We start from the raw sequence: 21,093 nt of genomic DNA, 5'->3' as shown, positions 1-21,093 counted from the left end.
TCCAGTTCATATTTTATATGGTTACTTGGAGGTTAATGTAATCCAGTGCTTCCTTAGCTTAGTATCAGATGATTAAAACAGCACTCAGCAGGGGCCTTTGTGAAAAATACCAGTTCCTGGCCCTCTCTCCCTAGGTATAATTTTCGGTAGATCTTGGGAGCCTTAGCAAGCTAAGTTTAATCACATCCCAACTGATTCTTCTCAGGCAGTCGAGTAACCACTGTTAGAACCCATTATTTCTTAAATTATGTAAATACATGATTAATAGACTTGGTCTTTAATTGTATTTTTTAATTTTTAGAACTGATGCAATTCTACTGGGTCATTATCGCTTGTCTCAAGATACAGACAATCAGACCAAAGTATTTGCTGTAATAACTAAGAAAAAAGAAGAGGTGAGTATGCAAGTGGAATTAGAAGTTCTCTTTTTATTTTAGTACCTTACTCATTCAGACACTCTTGATTTGAAAGGATAAGAAAATACTGTTTCATAATGTATACTGTTACACAAAATGTTTGTTTACTTACAGCATTTCTCTGAAGAGAGCTGGAGGGTTTTCTAAAATGTGGGGTTTTTTTTAGTTGGATCACTTTGTTTTTCTCTAAATGATTTCCTTTTCTGGTCTTTTTTACATTAGAAAATGAAAAGCCAAAATATGCTATGAAATAACTAGTAAAACTATACCTATGTTTTTTTAGCGATTCTTGTTTTGAATCATAAGGGATTTCTTTCATAAGTTAGCCCATATAGATAGTTTTTTCTCAAGAATACTCTTAACAGAATTTTAATTTCTACTGGAAATAAGCTAAAGTTAGATAATTTTCTTCTTCTTAGAAAAGGGGGAAAAATGCCAAGCAAATATTGTTGAATTACTACATTTTAGAGTATTTTTAACTAACACATTGAGGGGGCCTAATTTTTTTCACAACTTTTCTCTATATGCATTTTTTAATGCTGGTTTTAAAAATGTATATCCAAGAGTCAGTTGTGATGTAGTTGGAATAAATACTTGCCTAATGCTTTTATAATTAATACAGTTTTTAGAGTTTTCCTTAGAGCCTCCTCTCTTCCCTGGCATGTGTCAGGATGGTTAGGGCAGAGTTTCATCTGAGTCCCTTGCTAGCTTCCTTGCCTACTTCTGATAGGCTGTAGTTCCCTGGGGCAGCAGTCTGAGGGGCGAGAGGTAGCTGCTATGGCTGTGACCTTGGCCATGAGTTTTGGGGAGTTGTGAGGCCCTTGTTTTTTAGATCTTGTAAAAGAGTTTAGGAACTCTTACATTGAGTACCAGTTTTCTCTTCAGAGTATGATACAGTGAAGCCATGTATACTGTGGCCATTCTTGTGTTGTTAGCAATAGTATTTGCAAAAGTGTGATTCAAAAATGAGTGTCGTCCACATCTGTTTCTTCATTGACTCTTTTACCATTACCACAAAAGATAAGTTGTACTCCATGCTTCTTCTGCATCTTTCACCAATTTATCACTTTGCCTCTTTAAAAATTCCCATATTTTCAGTTGAAGGAAATGTTAGGCTTACATGGAGAAGACAAAAGTTTTCATTTCCAACTCTGAAACTACTGTGTAATTTTAGTTAATTTGTTTAATCTTCCTGGTGTCTTCAGTCTTTCAGCCGTTAAATAGCAGTGTACCATCTTATTTATTTATTTACTTACTTACTTAAAGATTTTATTTATTTATTCATGAGAGACACACATAGAGAGAAAGATGCACAGACACAGGCAGAGGGAGAAGCAGGCTACATGCAGGGAGCCGGATGTGGGACTTGATCCTGGGTCTCCAGGATCAGGCCCTGGGCTGAAGGCGGCACTAAACTGCTGAGCCACCGGGGCTGCTGTACAATCATATTTAACACTTAGGGTTATTATGTTGATTAACTGAGATGATGATGGAGAGAAAAACCTTATTTTTAGAGTGCTTAACATTTTTTAGGGCCTCATACACCTTCTCATTTGATACCCAAGAACCCTGTACCATGTGCAGTTATTATGTTACTTTTAGTATCACTCTTACATATAAATACTATAGGAACATATTATGTATCAATGAGGGGAGGTTTCATTATAGCTCATACACTTTCTCTTTTATAGAAACCACTTGACTATAAATACAGATACTTCCGTCGGGTCCCTGTACAAGAAGCAGATCAGAGTTTCCATGTGGGGCTCCAGCTGTGTTCCAGTGGCCACCAGAGATTCAACAAACTCATCTGGATACATCATTCTTGTCATGTTACTTACAAGTAGGTGAATATCATACAAATACCAAAGTTGCAAATAAATGTGTACTTCCTGTCAGGCTTAGAAAACTCTGATAGGTTTTAAAGTCCTCTGAGTCAACATTATATTATAAAACATTATGTTCCATAACATTACATTACAAAGTATAATTAAATGGTACTGCTACTATAGATGCCTCCAGAGTTTGCTGTGCTTTATGTAGAGAGCTGCCAGCATGATAATGGTGCCAGGGAGAGATTCCTGGCCAATGACAGTCTTTTTGGTAAGGGTATTATTCTGTCAGGCACCAAAAGAGTGGACCAGGAGGTGGAACTCTCCTCAGTGCCTGTAGGAATAGGAATGGGAATGGGTGCCACCACTTTGGAAGTGAAAGCAGCACTCTGTGAGCAGAATGGTACTCAGTCCACCTCTAAGCCGTCTGTACATTACCTACTCATTAACTTAAGGCCTTTTTAAAACATCAAATCTTTTTTCTTCTCCTGTGTTTCATTCTTACCAATTTTTTTTTTTTTTTTTTTACTTTTACTTTATTTCCAGTTTCCATAATCCTCTGGGATTATGCACTGATTTTAATAAAATTGTAGCTAGGAGAGTAAGTCTTCTAAAAAGATGTCATGTGTTCCAAAGCCAAATCTATTAGGGGGTTTCTATTTAAAGCTCTTTGTGTTAGGATTAAGGAACAGAAGAATGTGAGAGAGAAAGGAGCAATATAGAAGTAAGTAAAACATCATTTTATGTGAATAGTGAGATTTGCTGTTGTTAGATTTGAAAAAATGTTGTGTGTAGTCAAGGTCTCTCAGTTCCAAAATTGAATCTAAAATTCTGAGAGACAAGTTTTGAAGTCACCTTCTATTAACCTACTTCACAACCTCGACCACTGGGTTGCAAACTTCCTGCATCCTGTTTCCACCCTTTGTCCTCTTGTATGGAGGGTCCTGAGAACTGAGAAAGTATTTTTCTTTCTTTTCATTCTTAACTTACCAGTCGTATATCTCCTTTTAGCTTCTCTCAGTGAATATGCAGTGGAATGTTTTTTTTTTTATTCTCAAGAAAGACACCAAACTCAGGGAGTACCAAAGAAATAGAAAACATCATGCTTTAAGAGAAAAAAGGACATTATAATAGGTGTCTTTTGTAACTAATAACAGTGACATTGACTTCCTTACTGTATTTATAAAGTCGCTTGAATTTTCTGCCTTTGTTTATTTTTCCCTTTTGGGGAACAAAATAAAGGACTGTAGTAGTATTACTTGTCATCTGCTTCCGCTCCCTCCCAACTGGGATGATGCTGTCGATCATGCAAATATTAAGTCATCAAATTCTATTCCAGGATTATAATTCTTCCTAAATTACATTTTAACAAAATCCTTAAAATGTCTGTAGCCTTTTACTTAGAATTTTTAAGGAATCTGTTCAAAGGACATAATAAAAAATATTACATTATTTTAAATTACCAAACAACCTAAATCTCCAACAGAAAGGGAATTATTAAGGAAATTGTGATACAGGCAGACAGTGAAATATTATGCAGGCACTAGAAAGGGCTTCTGAAGAGTATTTAATAATGTGATGAAATGCATATGTCAGAATGATAAATTAAAAGCAGGATTACTGACTTCTTTCTGATCAGTAGATTATTAGTAGTTACGTTTCTGGGGAATCAGAAATTATATGCGGATTTTTAACTGTGGGAGTTTGGCACCCAACCCTTATGTTGTTCAAGGGTCAACCATACCTCATATTGTTATGTCTACGTGGTAGAATGAGGAGTGATTTTTCTTTGTACTTTTCTAAATTTTTCAAGCTTTTTACAGTATGCTTGTTAAATAACAAAAATTTAACCAAGTAAATTTTTAAGATCTAATTGGATTTATTAAATGATGCATGAATGGGGGTGCTCTGAGGAGTTGTACAAAATGGAAGGTTTTAATAAAAGAAGAGTGGGGCAAGAAGGTTATTAGCAAAAGAAAAGGATTGTTTCAGGCAAAGACACTTCCCTTAGAAGGAAGAGCAGAGCATCTTATGCAGACTCCTCCTCTTCCTTTGAGGGGTGGGAGAGGGCTCAGGTGGGTACCCATCAATAAATTTCTGACTTACCAGTTAAGACTGCATTTCTGAGGAAGGTTGAAACTGCAATTAAATTATATATTAAGCCCTGGTTTGGAAACTCATTCTGAGTGATGCCATTTGGGGCCTGTGGTTTTCTTTTTAACAGTTCCTCCTTTTTATTAGACTCTCAGCCTAACTGAGAGATGTGACCAAAATTTAAGGCATTACACTAACTCTCAATTACCCTTTTGTAGTTCTCACAGCTATTGTTGTTCTTTGTGTGGTTCCTATAGGTCATGATGCTTTTCCTTAATCTCTATGATATTTATAGTCACAACATCAGGTTTATGTTCCAGACTTAAATCATTTGGTGATTAGTGACAGTGAACATACATTTAAAGCTTTTCAGAGAATATAATTTACCAAAGAGAATACTATTACCATAGATTGTTATTATTATTAGGATAATCCCCGATAGTTGGAGTATACTTTAGAGCCATGGTCCCCAAGACCCAACCAAACCAATCAAAAATAAATAGTCAAAAAAAGATTCTGCTGAAGGAGTCATCTTTTTAAGCCCAGTGCCTTGCTCAGTGATCTTCTATAATTGAGTTCTAACTTCACCATAAGTGTTAAATCCAAGCATACGAGGTGGTATTGGCCACAACACAGACAATCCACCTCCTTGCCCAGCTAAAAGATAATCAAGGACAACTTTGGCTGGAGAGTCTTAGGATCTTTGTTGTGCTACTATTGCTTTAGCAGCAGACTTTGCAGTAATTTTGAGAATTGATCATAGCCTCATTTATTTGTATCCCTAACCAGGGAAATAGAGACCTATGAAAAAGAGTGAATCTGAATCATGAATGTCTCCTTTTTAATTCCAACAATGTAAATTTAGGAGAGTCAACCAAAGAGATCCCTTATTTTGCTTAGAGGCACAGTTTGATCTTCTCCTAGCCTGAAATAAAAGGTGGTTTTAAATTCCAGAGGTTATACCCACTACCCCCTCCCTTAGCCTGGGAGATACAGATGAGGGTGTTGTCTTTCCAGGGCAAGGCCAGAGTGAAGGAAAGGAAAAGGAGAAAGGGGTTTACGTTTAGTTAGCGAATGAAGTCTCCATCCATCATTTGGGGTGGAATCAGCCTGCCTGTCTGTCAGCTACTTCTCTTCCTCATCAGTTTGATGTGGAGGTCTCTAGCATCTGTACAGGACCAGGTGGAGCCTTCTCTGTATGCTGTGTACCCAAGACTTAATGGTTTTTAGTTTTGCAGCAGTGTCAGTGGTCAGGAGCACCTGCTAAGGTCTTCTTTCCAGTGGGGCTGGAGTGTGATTTTCCTCTGGTGACGTTTATACACTCACCAAATTCTGTGACTAACAGGTTTCTTTGAATTGGGATCCAGGAAAGCTTCTTGAATCTGTGGTTGACACAGGCCTGAGCATAAGACATTAGAGATTTATAGTAGCTCGTCGTCATACAAGCATGAGGCAACAAGAGACCAGAAGGTTGTGTACCTTCTTTATGTGATAGAATTCCAAGAAGTTTGTAGGGTTTTTGTTGGGCTCAAATGATTTGTCCAGTGAAATGGCTGCCTTGATCACTGGAGATAGTGGAAATTATACCCTAAGTGGGAAACATATTCTTAAAGTTTGGTTGATTGGTTGGTTTTTCCTGTGAGGGCATCAGTCATACAACAAGGGAAATCTCAACCCATCTAGAAAACACACATACAATAACAAGAACCTAATGATAAGCCACACTAAGTGGCAGGCAGTTGATTGAAGTACAGCTCCAAGTGTTCAAAGGGTCCAGAAGACCGAGCTTTGAGGCCCCTGGGAACAAAAATAGGTTTTTAGGTGTGGGGAGGTGATTGGTGGTGACCAAATAGGTCACACATTGCTGGTAGACTGTTTTTGTCATTTTAAAGAAGTCTATCAATGTCTGTTTATAACTTGAGTCTTTGTAAATGTGCTATGGTGCGTGAAGGAATACAAAAATTAAAATATGGGATTTGCTAGAGAGCCAGGAAGAATTGGGCTGTCTTGGGTTTCTATAACCCCAAGTGTGTGTTTAATTTGCGGTCAATGCTCACTCATTTCAGTGTCTTCAATTTAGAAGCAGGCTGTTACCATGTTACAAGGACATCAGGATTGCAAGTCTGGTGATCAGGGGCCATTTTTGTGGAAGCAGAGTGGACTTTCTATATAAGTGCCACAAAGAAGGCTTAGTATTAACTTAGTTGGCAGTGCTTCCCTGGTAATTTGCATAGTTGAATAAGCCTCATTAGTTTAACAAGTCCTTTGGAAGATTGTCAAAAATTTTTCAAAAAGGTTTAAAAGTGCTTTAAAAGCACTTGCCTAATAAGTAGGATTACAGATCATTATGAAACTGCAGTCTTATCAAAAGGAGACCAATGTCCAAGAAAACTTTGTTTTTTTAACAAAGCAAAAGCCAGATTCTAATTTTGCACCATCTTACTTGAATATTAAAACTCATTTTTAAAAAATATTTTTAAATTTTAACCAGCTTGACCACTCATTAAAATTCTTTTTCAAAGATTTGTTTCCACAAACCTTTTTACAACCTCTTTTCTACATTCCCATTTAGTCCCTTTTTTTCCTTTTAAACAACACAGACTCTTTCTCCTCAACAAAAAATACATCTCTATTTCTCATACTTTATTTTATGAAAAGCACATCCTGCTTTTTTGGCATACAAAGATGTTTTTCCCTTACTACTTTTATTTTTTTATTTTTAAAATTTTTTAAAAATTAATTTTTTTCTTATTTTAGTAGCTTTAATGACATATGAAATAGAATTCTTAACCCTTAGAAGCTTTAATTTCTAGTGAAAACTAAGAAGTAAGCAATTGTGAACTTTTACACTAGCATTTTTTAAATGTGTATATTAATGATACATTATAAAATTTCTAGAAGCATGTACTGTTTTACATTTTTTCTCTGTAATATGAAGCCAAAAATTTACTAATTAATGTTTTTAGTACTTTATCTTATTTGGAAAAGATCTAGGTATTGATTGGATTTAACTTTATTCATCATTTTAAAACTTTAAGATTTTAGATTATCAAAAAACAAAAAGGCCTGGGAAAACTAAGTAGACATAATTATTGCTGAAAAGCTTGTTTCTAAACTTCTGTTTTGCTTACCTGTTTTCTTGAGTGATGTTTAGATTACCTACAGACACTTTATTAAACATTAGACAAATTCAGTCATTACCCTAAGCTATTATTTTTTGTGTGGACATATCTAATAAGAGAGAATATGAATTTATATGACTAGTAAACTAAGGTAGATTAAGTTTTATATTTAATGTTAATAACTAAAAACATGTCTGTTTTAATTAAACCATCAACCATAATCTAGCTTTTATATCAAATGTTTTCTGTATCACATTCTTTTTTTTTTCCTTCATTTGTTCTTATTGAAGTTTGATTTCCCAACATATAGCATAACACCCAGTGCTCCATCCCATCAAGTGCCCTCCTCAGTGCCCATCACCCAGGTACCCCAACCCCCCACTCACCTTCCCTCCTGCAACCCTTTGTTTGATTCTCAGAGTTAGGAGTCTCTCATGGTTTGTCTCCCTCTCTAATTTTTCCCACTCAATACCCCTTCTTTCCCTTCTAGTCTCTTTAACTATTTCTTATATTACCCATAAGAGTGAATTCATATGATGATTGTCCTCCTCCGAGTGACATATTTTACTCAGCATAATACCCTTCAGTTCCATCCACGTCAAAGCAAATGGTGGGTATTCATCCTTTCTGATGACTGAGTAATATTTCATTGTGATAGATATATATGTATATATATATCTATATATACACACACACACCACATTTTTTGTCCATTCATTTGTCAAAGGGCATCGAGGCTCCTTCCACACTTGGCTATTGTGGACATTGTTGCTATGAACATTGGGGTGCAGGTGTCCTGGTATTTCACTACATCTGTATCTTTGGGGTAAATCCCCAGCAGTACAATTGTTGGGTTGTAGGGTAGCTCTATTTTTAACTCTTTGAGGAACCTCCACACAGTTTTCCAGAGTGGCTGCACTAGTTCACATTCACACCAACAGTGTAAGAAGGTTCCCCTTTCTCAACATCTTTTCCAGCATTTATTGTTGCCTGTCTTGTTAATTTTTGCCATTCTCACTGGTGTGAGGTGGTATCTCATTGTGGTTTTGATTTGTATTTCCCTGATGGCAAGTGATGCGGAGCATTTTCTCATGTGCTTGTTGGCCATGTCTATGTCTTCTTTGGTGAAATGTCTGCCCATTTCATGATTGGATGGTTTGTTTCTTGGGTGTTGAGTTTAAAAAATAAGTTCTTTATAGATCTTGGATACTAGCCCTTTATCTGATATGTCATTTGCAAATATCTTCTCCCATTCTGTAGGTTGTCTTTTAGTTTTGTTGACTGTTTCTTTTTTTTTTTTTGCTTATTGCATTTTTTATTTCAATTTTAGATAAAAATGGAAATAGGGTTACAGGGGAAATTATCATCAACACCTAGAGAATCACAAATCAAGATGAGACCATGAGAAATATCTATGTTTCAGTCCCTTTTCTTCCAGAACTCTTTTACAACTCTGCTTTCTTGAAAGAGAATTCATGAGCTATAATACTTGAGGAGATTCTCATCTGTAGGTTTTAGGATTTTCTTATCTGTCATATTCACCACCCATCCAGGGGCAAGACCAAAGAAAATCTGCCTTGGATCCTTTCGAGTACTAAGCATTTTGAAGAGCTCGTCTTTAGCGATATCAGGTAAAATATAGCCGTACTTCTTGGCAAGTTCAAGTCTTGCTTCAGGAAATTTGGCAGGATCCGCCAGGTAACCACGATTCTTTGCATCGGTATAATACGGTACCAGTGCTTCAGGAGGAAGCATTCGTTTTGGAATAGGTTGTCCACGCAGAAAGAATGGAACAGGTTTGCACAGAATTTCTAGACTTCTTGGATCATAAAAAGCTGTAGTAACAACACCACCATTTTTTTCAATTGCAGCAATGGCTAATTCTGAAGCCAACTGTACTTCAATATTAACTTTCGCCTTAAAGGTGTCAGCACCCTCCTCTACCAGCTGGACACCATAATCCCTTTTAAGTGGCTGGATGGTCACACCTCTCCCATTGACAAGTTGAGTTAGGTCAATAGGTTGAGTAGGATCCACGCGACCCAAATCAATAAGATATTGCAATCTATTGAGACTCAAAGGCTGATACTGGCGTCTGAAGCTATGACCTTCATTAAACCTGTATTTTGGGATTCAAATGTAAAATGGGGTTTGGCCTCCCTCAAAACCCAGTCTGGGCCGGGTTCCTCTCTGCCGCTCTCCTTTATGGCCTCGGCCACATTTTCTACCTCTTCTCTGACCTCTTCGCCGTCTTTCCGGTTTCCTGGAGCCTGGATTTGGTTTTAGGTTGGCCAAGCTCACACGGGGCAAGGCCCGGAGCAGGTCCAGGGTTCTTGCCCCGCCGGCCTGCACGGGACCCGCCATCGGAGGGCCAACCCTCCCAGGGCGCCGCGGGTCGCCTCCTTTTTTTTTTTTTTTTAATTTTTATTTATTTATGATAATCACAGATAGAGAAAGAGAGAGAGGCAGAGAGACATAGGCAGAGGGAGAAGCAGGCTCCATGCACCGGGAGCCCGATGTGGGATTCGATCCGGGGTCTCCAGGATCGCGCCCTGGGCCAAAGGCAGGCGCCAAACCGCTGCGCCACCCAGGGATCCCGCCTCCTTTTTGACTGTTTCTTTTGCTGTGCAGAAGCTTTTTATGCTGATGAAGTTCCAGTAGTTCATTTTTGCTTTTGTATCCCTTGCCTTCATAGATGTATCTTGCAAGAAGTTGCTGTGGCCAAGTTCAAAAAGGGTGTTGCCTGTGTTCTCCTTTAGCAGTTTGATGGATTCTTGTCTCACATTTAGATCTTTCAACCATTTGAGTTTATCTTTGTGTATGGTGTAAGAGAATGGTCTAGTTTCATTCTTCTGCATGTGGATGTCCAATTTTCTCAGCACCTTTATTGAAGAGACTGTCCTTTTTCCAATGGATAGTCTTTCCTGCTTTGTCAAATATTAGTTGACCATAGAATTGAGACTCCATTTCTGGGTTCTCTATTCTGTTCCATTGATCTATGTGTCTGTTTTTATGCCAGTACCACACTGTCTTGATGATCACAGCTTTGTAATACAGCTTGAAATCTGGCATTGTGATGCCCCTGCCATTGGTTTTCTTTTTCAATATTCCTCTGGCTATTTGGGGTCTTTTCTGATTCCATACAAATCTTAATATTATTTGTCCCAACTCTGTGAAGTCTATGGTATTTTGATGGGGATTGCATTGAACATGTAAATTGCCCTGGGTAGCATAGACATTTTCACAATATTTATTCTTCCAATCCATGAGCATAGAATGTTTTTCTATCTCTTTGTGTCTTCCTCAATTTCTTTCAGAAGTGTTTTGTAGTTTTTTTGGGCATAGATTCTTTACCTCTATGGTTAGGTTTATTCCTAGGTATCTTACGGTTTTGGGTGCAATTGTAAATGGAATTGATTCCTTAATTTCTCTTTCTTCAGTCTCATTGTTAGTGTATAGAAATGCAACTGATTTCTGTACATTGATTTTGTATCCTGCCACATTGCCGAATTGCTGTATGAGTTCTAGCAATCTTGGGGTGGACTTTTTGGGTTTTCTATATACAGTATTATGTCATCTACAAAGAGGGAGAGTTTGACTTCTTCTTTGCCAATTTGAATGCCTTTTATTTCTTTCTGTTGTCTGACTGCTGAGGCTAGGACTTCTAGTACTATGTTGAATAGCAGTGGTGAGAGTGGACATCCCTATCGTGTTCCTGATCTTAGGGGAAAGGCTCTCAGTTTTTCCCCATTGAGAATGATATTTGCTGTGAGCTTTTCATCTTAAAACCAATATGATGGCTTCATCAGGATAAAATAGCTTTTAAGATATTGAGGAATATCCCCTCTATCCCTGCATTTAAAGAGTTTTAATCAGGAATGGATGCTGTATTTTGTCAGATGCTTTCTCTGCCTCTATTGAGAGGATCATATGGCTCGTCTTTTCTCTTGTTGATGTGATTTGTCACATTGATTGTTTTGTAAGTGTTGAACCACCCTTGCATTCCGGGGATAAATCCCACTTGGTCATGGTGAATAATCCTCTTAATGTACTCTTGGATCCTATTGGCTAGTATCTCGGTAAGAATTTTTGCATCCATGTTCATCAGGGATATTGGTCTGTAATTCTCCTTTTTGGTGGGGACTTTGTCTGATTTTGGAATCAAGGTAATGCTGGCCTCATAAAACGAATTTGGAAGTGTTTCCCTTTCTATCTTTCAAAACAACTTTAGTAGAATAGGTATCATGTCTTCTTTAAATGTTTGATAGAATTCCCCCAGGGAAGCCATCTAGCTCGGACTTTTGTGTCTTGGGAGGTTTTTGATGACTGCTTCAGTTTCCTCTCTGGTTATTTGCCTGTTCAGATTTTCTATTTCTTCCTGTTCCAGTTTTGGTAATTTGTGGTTTGCCAGAAATGTGTACATTTCTTCTAGATTGCCTTAATTTGTTGGCAGATAGCTGCTCATAATATGTTTTTAAAATCGTTTGTATTTCCTTGGTATTTGTTGTGATCTCTCTTCTTTCATTTGTGATTTTATTAATTTGAGTCTTTTTTTTTTTTTAATTTATTTATTCATGAGAGACACAGAGAGAGAGAGGCAGAGACACAGGCAGAGGGAAAAGCAGGCTTCATGCAGGGAGCCCATGTGGAACCCGATCTCAGGTCTCCAGGATCATATCCTGGGCCAAAGGTAGCACTAAACCGCTGAGCCACCCAGGCTGCCCAAGAGTCTTTTCTTTTTAATAAGGCTGGCTAGGGGTTTATCTATCTTATAAATTCTAAGAACCAACTCCTGGTTTTGTTGATCTGTTCGACAGTTTTTCTGGTTTCTATTTCAGTGAGTTCTGCTCGAATCTTTATTATCTCTCCTCTGCTTAGTGTAAGTTTTACGTGTTCTTTCTCCAATTCCTTTAGGTGCGAGGTTAGCTTGTGTATTTGAGTTTTTTTTTCAATTTTTTGAGGGAGGCTTGTATTGCAGTGTATTTCCCTCTTAGGACCGCTTTTGCTGTATCCCAAATATTCTGAATGGTTGTATCTTCACTTTCATTACATTTCCATGAATGTTTTTTAATTCTTCTCTAATTTCCTGGTTGACTCATTCATCGTTTAGTAGGATGCTCTTTAACCTCCATTTGTTTGGGTTTCTTCCAAATTTCTTCTTGCGATTGAGTTCTAGTTTCAAAGCATTGTGGTCTGAAAATATGCAGGGGACAATCCCAGTCTTTCCGTTATCTGTTGAGACCTGATTTGTGACCCAGTATGTGGTCTATTCTGGAGAAAGTTCCATGTGCACTTGATAAGAATGTGTATTCAGTTGCATTTGGATGTAAACTTCTGTATATACCTGTGAAATCCATTTGGTCCAGTGTATCATTTAAGGCCATTATTTCTTTGGTGAGGTTCTGCTTAGAATATCTGTCATTTGCTGAAAGTGCCATGTTGAAGTCTCTTACTGTTAGTGTATTATTATCTAAGTATCTCTTTACTTTGGTTATTAATTGATTGATACACTTGGCAGCTCCCACATTAGGGGCATAAATATGCATGATTATTAGGTCTTCTTGTTGGATAGACCCTTTAAGTATGTATTACTACTGATATGAGGATTGCTACCCCAGCTTTCTTTTGAGGACCATTTGAATGGTAAATGTTTCTACACCCATTCATTTTCAGACTGGAGGCATCCTTAGGTCTAAAATGAATCTCTTGTAGACAGCATATAGATGGGTCTTATTTTTTTAACCAGTCCAATACCCTGCGTCTTTTGATGGGATCATTTAGCCCATTCACGTTCAGAGTAACTATTGAAGTATATGAATTTGGAGTTATCGTATTACCTACCTATTTAGTCCCTGTTTTTGTGGATTGTTTCTTTGGGCTCCCTCTTTATTTTACAGGGTCCCCGTTAATATTTCTTGCAGAGCCAGTTTGGTGGTCACATATTCTTTCAGTTTCTGCCTGTCTTGGAAGCTTTTTATCTCTCCTATTCTGAATAACAGCCTTGCTGCATGAAGTATTCTTGGCTGTATGTTCTTCTCATTTACTACCCTGTATATATCATGCCAGCCCTTCCTGGCCTGCCAGGTCTCTGTGGAGAGGTCCACTGTTAATCTGATATTTCTCCCCATATAAGTTAAGAATCTCTTGTCTCATGCTGCTTTAGGAATTTTCTCTTTATCTTTGAAATTTCCAAGTTTATTAAATGTTGAGGTGTTGAACAATTTTTATTATTTTTGGCAGGGGGTCCTCGGTCTCTTGGATCTGAATGCCTGTTTCCTTCCCCAGATTTGGGAAGTTCTCAGCTATGATTTGTTCAAATATACTTTGTTGTCCTCTCTCTCTCTCCACCTCTTCTGGAATCCCAATTAGACGTCTATTCCCTCTTCTCAAACCCTCATTTATTTCCCTAAGTCTTTCCTCATGGCTCTTAATTGTTTTTGTCTTTTTTCCTGAGCTTCCTTCCTTACCATCAGTTTGTCTTCTATGTCACTCACTGTCTCTTCCACCTCATTAACCCTGGCAGTTAGAACATCCAGTTTGGATTGGATCTCATTTAATCTATTTTTAATTTTGGCCTGATTAGATCTCAATTCTGCAGTAACAAAATCTCTATGGAGGATCACTGGGTTTGTCTGCTTGGGTGCCCTGGGATCCAGGGCTCTGTGCTGCTGGATCCTCACTCCCCGGGACCACCTCTACCAAAGGGAAAGGGGCACAGCCATCTCCTTCCATTGCTGGGATCTAGGTTAAAGGAAGCTCTGGAGCCGGCCTGCCTACCCGACTGTCTTATCCCAAATGCCCCAGAGGGCGCTCCAGCCCTTTACCGATACCGGACTGCGATTTGTGGTGAGCTTTCCCCTGGGTGCCCCTCCTGTGATTCTGCCCAATTTCTCTGCTAAGCACTTTTCAGTCAGGGAAAACTGTTACACGAATTTTTTAAGTTCCCGCTTCTTCAGGGCTGGGCTTTCCTGCCCCAGAGGCTCTCACCCCCTCTGCTTTAGCCTGGCTACTTGTGGTTCCCTCCCCCATTTTATTCTTTTTTTTTTTTTTTTTCCATCTTCCTACCTTGTTAGAAACAAAAACTTTTCTCTCCATAGCATTCCACCCATTCTCTTTAAATCTCAGGTCAAATTCATAGGTGTTCAGGATGTTTTGAAAGTTATCTAGGTAAGTTTGTGGGGCCAGGTGAGTTGAGGACCCTACTCTTCACCATCTTCCTGGATCACATTCTTTATGATTTTCAGAATGCCCATCCTTAAAGGCACTTGCCTTCAAACCCACTAAATAGAGCTCTTTTACAAATTCATTTCAGCGATAGCATCTAGAAGTGAAAAGTACCTCATAAGTAAAACACACATGGACAGACTCAGAGACCTTATAGCTTGTTTTGAAAGTCCCGCCTAAATTAGACAAAGGATTTATGAAAGTCAGATGTGAGTTTGTTTTTCTGATAGATGGAATGGACTATGTTGAGGTTACCTGGCTGCGTGGATAAGGCTTTTCTTTATACACATCTTTGGAGAAAACACTTCAGTGTTGTATTTGTCCTTGGTAAGTCGAGTTCCAAATGACTTCACCCATTGTGTTTTTTCTTGAAAGAATCATCTCCTTAAGTTTGCATTGTAAAGAGATCGACTAAAGAATTTCAGGGGAAGCCCGGGTGGAACACTGAGATTTAAAAGGCACAGGGAAAAATGCAAGCTCCTTCTCAAAGAAATTTGGTTTCCTAAAGCCAATCATTTACAAGCTATTTGAGATAAATGGGGCATTTTGGGATTGGTAAGGGCATAGGGGAACTTTCAGTTACCTGTAGAACTGCATTTCTGGTTTTGTAAAGATTTGTGACGTAAGGACCATTGCTTTCAATTCAGTCCAGAGAATTAGATTGTGACTTCATGGCATTGTAGGTTGCTGCATCTACTCAACTGTGATATCCTCAGTTTGCTTTTTTCACCCTGGAGTACATCATTTTAATTTTAAGCATTTTTGGCAGTATTGAAGAGCCTCCTTTGGGTAAAAGGTGGATCTCCAAGGAGGGTACAAGTTTATCAACTTCCCTGAATCTAGAATCACTCACAGTGATGGCTCCAGAGAGAACCAACATCCTGCATGTCCCAAGCAGGCAGAAAGTCAGGCCCAGTTATGTAAAACCAGACAAGCAAGAAGGTAGTAGATGTCCCTGGGAGAGAAGGGATCGGTAAACAGTGGATCTGGATTTAGAAGGAAAGGGATGGTGTCATTTTATTTTCTCTTTGAGATTTGGAGGAGCTGATTCCAGTAAGAATTTTCACCTTTTGCTGGCTCCTGCCAGTTTTCCCGGCATCCCCTCGGCACGATCTGGTATATGCCAGTTCACTCTCGACTAAGGAATAGGATAGTTTATCAGCAGTTTGCCCTCGGCTTCATCAACTCTGGGAGGGGCTCACCTGATGCCCTGCTTGGAAGGTAGATAACAGGGTGTCTGTAAGGCCATTAACTTGGCACAATGTTGTTTATGTTTGTGTAGTCTCTTCAGAGTGGGAAAGAAATTCGGATTAGAATGAGTACCCAAAGGAGGAAGATGGGAAACAGGAATGATGTCAGTCTCACAGGCTTGTTTTAGGTACCTACCTTTTTTTTTTTTTCTTTTTCATTTTACATTAACTTTTTGTAATAAAATCTTTCAATGAAACTGTTTCAGAACTTTGAAACCTTTTGGAGGCTTCTGCATGCCAAATAAAATGGGTATCCCATTCTGTCTGGTTTGGAAGCCCTTGCTTTCAAGTGGACTTCTTCAATGATCTTATCTAATGGGAACATTCCCCATAATGGCCATCATGTTTCCAGGTTGTGATTCCTCTGAGGGCTGACAGCAGGTTGGTAGGACCCTAGCCACAGAGTTAACCCACATCAGCCTTCTTTTGGGGCACCCATCCTGACAATTACCAGGCCGAGTTCCTCGGGACACATGACAAGCTTAGGAAGATTTTGTTGTTTCTGTTAAATATCTAAAACTTCTGGGACTGTAGTTCTTAGACATGAAATAAGCAGATGAGCCAGAAGGTGGCATGCTTGAGGCATTAGCTAAGCCCTTGGGTTTCCCTGAGCTGAACTACCACCTGCAAGGGCTGTGCTATGGGGTAGGGGATTGTGTATGTTTTACAGTGTGCCTCGTTGCCTGGAAAGTTTCTTGAGATTGGTAGGTGACCTCTGCCAACATACCCTGTTCCACCACCAACTTATCCTATCCCAGGTCTTCTTAAGGTGGTGAACACTTTGAACAGCCTTTAAAAAACTCAAACCATCCCCACCAATTCTTTCGGCTTTTTGGCCTCCCAAGATCCCCGCTAGTGATAGGCTTTACACAAAACAAGACAGACAGACCTGTGCACCTTGCCGTTCCGGCAGTACCGCGTCTTGGCCGCAAGGCCCTGTGCACACCACCACCGATTCCCACAGCATGTTGCTTTTCCACCAGATATTGTGGCCTGCAGGGTTGGGGACTTGGCTCTGGCAGGCCCTTCTGTGGGCTCAGTTGGGCTCTGGACAAATATGCCAGCTGGACTGGGCTGCAGGCATAACCATCTGCCAGCTCAAGCTGCCCTGCCCTGGAATGGAATACCATTTAGATGGGGAGCTTGGATGTCAACAAGTGACCAAAAAGCTCAGAATCGAGAGGAACTTACGCATGCCCCTCAACAGGGTGACAAAGATAGGAACCCCAGAGCTTCTCAGGTACCATGCCTATGTTCTCATCGTCCCCAAATGCTGTCAGAAGTTCACTTTGGATCCTGTTGGTGCCACCAAATCTGTTAAATGACAGAAATTCAACCAAGTGAATTTTAATTGTCTAATTGGCTTTATAAACAAATCATGAATTGGGCAGCGTCCCATCTAACAAGTAGAGGGGAGCTCAGAGGAGTTGTACAGAATGGAAGGTTTTCGTAGAAGGGGAGGGCAGGGGCAAGAAGGTTATTTGCTAGAAAAGGATTGTCCCAGGCAATGCTGCTTTCCTAGAGGGAAGAGCAGGGAGTCTTACCACGCAGGCTGCCTGCTTTTCTTTGGGGATTGGAGAGGGCCCAGGTGGCAGACTCATGAGCACTCCTCAGAAAATTCCTGACTGATTGGAAACTGCATCTAGATTGTGTGTTAGGCCCTGGTTTGGGAACACAGTCTGAGTGATACATTGTAGCCTGTGATTTTGTCTTGTCATACCTCTGTCATTTAGAATTTACTGAGATGAATTAAAAGTAAAAAAGACAGAAGCATAAGATAAACCTTCCCCTATAAATACGTGAGGATTTTGAATGAGTTGAAACTTCCTCGTGACTGTTGATTTTGTGCTTTCCTTCCAGATCCACTGGTGAGACTGCAGTTACTGCTTTTGAGATCGACAAGATGTACACCCCCTTGTTCTTTGCCAGAGTGAGAAGCTACACTGCTTTCTCAGAGAGGCCCCTGTAGGGCCTCACGTCCAGTCCTCTGTCAATGTTGCATGAATAAAAGTATATAGAGCAAAAGAGCACCTAAGTTATAAATGTACATATATATATATATGGAATTGGAACTTATTTTACATTGTTAGAGTTCTTTTAAGAAGAGTATAAATTGATTATTTTTTTTATTTAGAGGGATAGTTGATACTTGGGGTATTTTGTTTTGAAATTAAGGAGTTGAGATCACAAGTTGTTTAATAAGCACATTTATGTTGTGAAAAACCTTAAAATGAGCTTTAAATAATGTCCTTTTTCAAGAGGATTTCTGAGCAGATTTCTGTCACACAAGTCTCCTTCCTCCTGATCATCCCAATATTTTAATTGCATCAGGGGAGCTTCCACTGGATCAGCATTTCTTTCACGCATGACACGGTGTCTTTGCACTAAAGGCTCAAAATGTGAAAACTTGTTCTGAATTTGTTTGAAACTGTTTGACCAATAAAAATAATAAACACTTCTTTCAAGAAAATATCTCTGGATGGCCTTTTTTAAATGTGAGAATAATAAGCAGCCCTAGGGGAGCCAGCAGAGGCTTAGGAATCTGTCTCCTCTCATCCGTGGTCTCTGTATGCAGCCACATATCCATACTTCTCCACACTCCAAGCTCATCTAGGCACCTTACAGACGTGTGATGTTAAATGAGAAAGACTGAGCTCAAGCCTAGAGCCCTTCAACAAACTCAACTGGGCATCACTATTCTTAACAGCAGATGATCATGCCATCCCAAGCCCAACTCTATCCAGAATTAAAGCAGGGAGGGCACTGGCCACCAGGAGCACTGTTTTGACTCCCTAGTGATGATGCCATGGCTGTGTGATCTCAGAGTTTGTGTCTGGCAGACCTGTACCAGAGTCAGTTCTGGTGTTGGCAATTCAAGCTCAGCTAGAATTGAAGATGCACATACTTTGAGAAACCAGCATTGGCAACCACAGCTGCTTTCCAGTTCGTGTTGACGTTAAAAGATACTTCCTAAGTTCCTGTGATTCGGTGTGGGACAGTTCATTTAAAAAGCCAATGCATGTTATATTAAAGGTGAAAACCAAACATCCAGAGACTACTACTTGGGTTAGCTTTCTGTAGTAATCTGAGAAACAATGTTTTCCTCAAGCAAAAAAAGAGAAAGCAGCAAAATGCCTAAGATAGGGCAGCTCTTCATGATGTGACTAGTAGTTTTGATACCCAAGTGAAAAGGACATCTGACTAGGACATAGTCAAATATAGCTAGAAAAATATATTCCTAAGGAGAGTGGGAGTCGAAGATTCTCTGTTGTTTTGCCACCATGCTTGGATTAGTCAAGAGCTGCTGTGGACAGCCAGTGGATACTAAGTTCAAAGCTTTCCTTGTTCCCACTAATGAGACTTCTATGTATTTAGCTTGTAGCTGACGAGTATTTTTGAATTACATTTTCTGTACATTCAGGTTTTTTATTTTTTAAAAGATTTTTATTTTAGTGCAGGGGGAGGGGCAGAGATGGGGAGAGAGAGTCTCAAGCAGTCTCAGTGCTGAGTGCAGAACCCAGTGTGGGGCTGATCTCTAACCAGGGGTGCACTGGCATATTGAGTTCTCCGCCCACCCCCCCCATCATGGCAGGAGTCACTTGGGAGTGGTACCAGTCCCTGCCAGAGCTGCTTTCGGTGAGGAAGACCTGCTGAGGCAGAAGGGTTAGATGATGCAGGTTTGCAGGGGAACTTAGAGGTGGCACACGGGGTGCTAGCAAGTTAAGTATGGAGTGTTAGTGCTGGTTCTCACCAGTATCCAGCTGTCTAGTCTCAGGGAAGGAGAGCCTCCAGTAGCCCTGAGCCCTCCTACCCTACCCTCCACTAAGGTGTGAGAAGGTTGCTTGTGGAGGAAACACAAGAGGAAGGGGAGCTGACTACAGTTAGTGCTTAGGCCAGATTCTCTGTGAGGACATCTGAGCAGCTCAAGGAGATAAAATGCAATTTCTGGAAAGTGGTTTGTTGGTTTTTTAGGAGTTCCTGTACATACTGCTCTGTCAGCTTCCCCTAGTATTTATTGGTGTTTGTAATGTTCAAATAAAGAAAGGACATCCCTGTAGTTAAGAGGCTTCTGTGGCAGGATTTGCATATTACAGGAGAAAAAGGTTACACAGCAAAAATTCCTTCTGGTTGGTTATCTTTGGGTGTTTTTTGATGTTATGTATATTCTAATATTCTCACAATAAATGTCTATGTTTTGTATTAATCTGAATGTACTGCGGCACCCGTGTGGTGCAGTTGTTGAAGCCTCTGACTCTTGGTTTCAGCTCAGCTTGTGATTCCTGGCTGTGCAGGGAAAAAGCCCTGCTGCTTGGTGCACCCATAACTGTGGCAGAAAGATGAATACCACATCTAGTGCAACTGCCGGCCCTGCCCATCAATGAAAACCTCTGTGGGCCACCGGGAGAAAGCCCTGGCCTTCTAAGAGCCCTCAAGTACAGCAGAAAGGCTGATAGCAGAAACCTAGTTTGACTGCTGATCCCATCCACCTGCAAGCCCCATATTGATTGATACCAGGCACCTGATACCCTATACCCTGTGTGGTGTGCCCACAGCAGGCAAAGTGGGCTATTGCTGACTAGGGGCAGGCAAACATAGCCACACAGCAGAGTACATGCAGCCTACATGGGGACACCCCTGGAGCACCTGATTCTGGTGCCCAGGGGGCATTGTGCTCCAGGACACCACAGGACACAAGGTCACTACTTTCAAGAGACCAGTAGACGTAGCTGACTTCCTTAATCCATAGAAACAAACACAGAGACTAAGACAAAAAAAGGACACAGGAATATGTCTTAAAGAAAATAGAAATCACAAAAGAGCTAAATGAAATAGGTAAGTCATAGCTATGCCTAAAAAAAAAATTCAAAGTAATGGTCATAAAGATACCAACCTTGAGAAAAATGTGGGTAGGGATGCCTGGGTGACTCAGTTCATTAAGCGTCCGACTCTTCATCTCAGCTAGGTCTTGATCTCATTGTCGTGAGTTGGGCTCCATGCCAGGCGTGGAGCCTACTTAAAAAAAAGTAGATAAACTCAGTAAGAACTTAAAGAGGAAATATAAAAAAGAACCAGAGACGAAGAATTCAATAACTGAAATTAAACTAACAGTAGAGGGAAAGGACAGCAGATTAGAGGATGCAGAAGAACAGATCAG

The 21,093-nt window shown here is 39.8% G+C and overlaps 1 protein-coding gene and 1 long non-coding RNA gene across 5 annotated transcripts in view; one reads left to right on the top strand and one right to left on the bottom strand.

The window, feature by feature from the left end:
* The window catches only part of FBXO9 (F-box protein 9), a 44,562-nt gene extending 26,154 nt beyond the window's left edge, over positions 1-18,408 (top strand). For 2 of the 4 annotated variants that reach the window (XM_077903646.1, XM_077903649.1), the window contains 4 exons: positions 302-395; positions 2,108-2,259; positions 9,018-9,095; positions 17,799-18,408. In XM_077903646.1, coding sequence (XP_077759772.1) covers positions 302-395; positions 2,108-2,259; positions 9,018-9,095; positions 17,799-17,907 — 433 coding nt within the window. In that variant the 3' untranslated portion in view covers positions 17,908-18,408. Of the gene's footprint in view, positions 1-301; positions 396-2,107; positions 2,264-9,017; positions 9,096-17,798 lie in introns of all 4 variants that reach the window. The other 2 variants (XM_077903647.1, XM_077903648.1) reach the window with 2 other exon arrangements.
* Positions 306-20,954, bottom strand: LOC144317362 (uncharacterized). Its single transcript, XR_013383329.1, has 3 exons — positions 20,830-20,954; positions 17,130-17,252; positions 306-6,139 (listed from the first exon to the last, which is right to left on the bottom strand). It is a non-coding gene; the product is annotated as an uncharacterized LOC144317362 (long non-coding RNA).
* Positions 20,955-21,093: the final 139 nt, after the last annotated feature.

This window comes from Canis aureus, chromosome 7, assembly GCF_053574225.1.
Source record: "Canis aureus isolate CA01 chromosome 7, VMU_Caureus_v.1.0, whole genome shotgun sequence".
NCBI classification, from domain to species: domain Eukaryota; kingdom Metazoa; phylum Chordata; class Mammalia; order Carnivora; family Canidae; genus Canis; species Canis aureus.
Note: the sequence above shows the minus strand (reverse complement) of the source record. Positions and strands in the feature narration are given on the sequence as shown.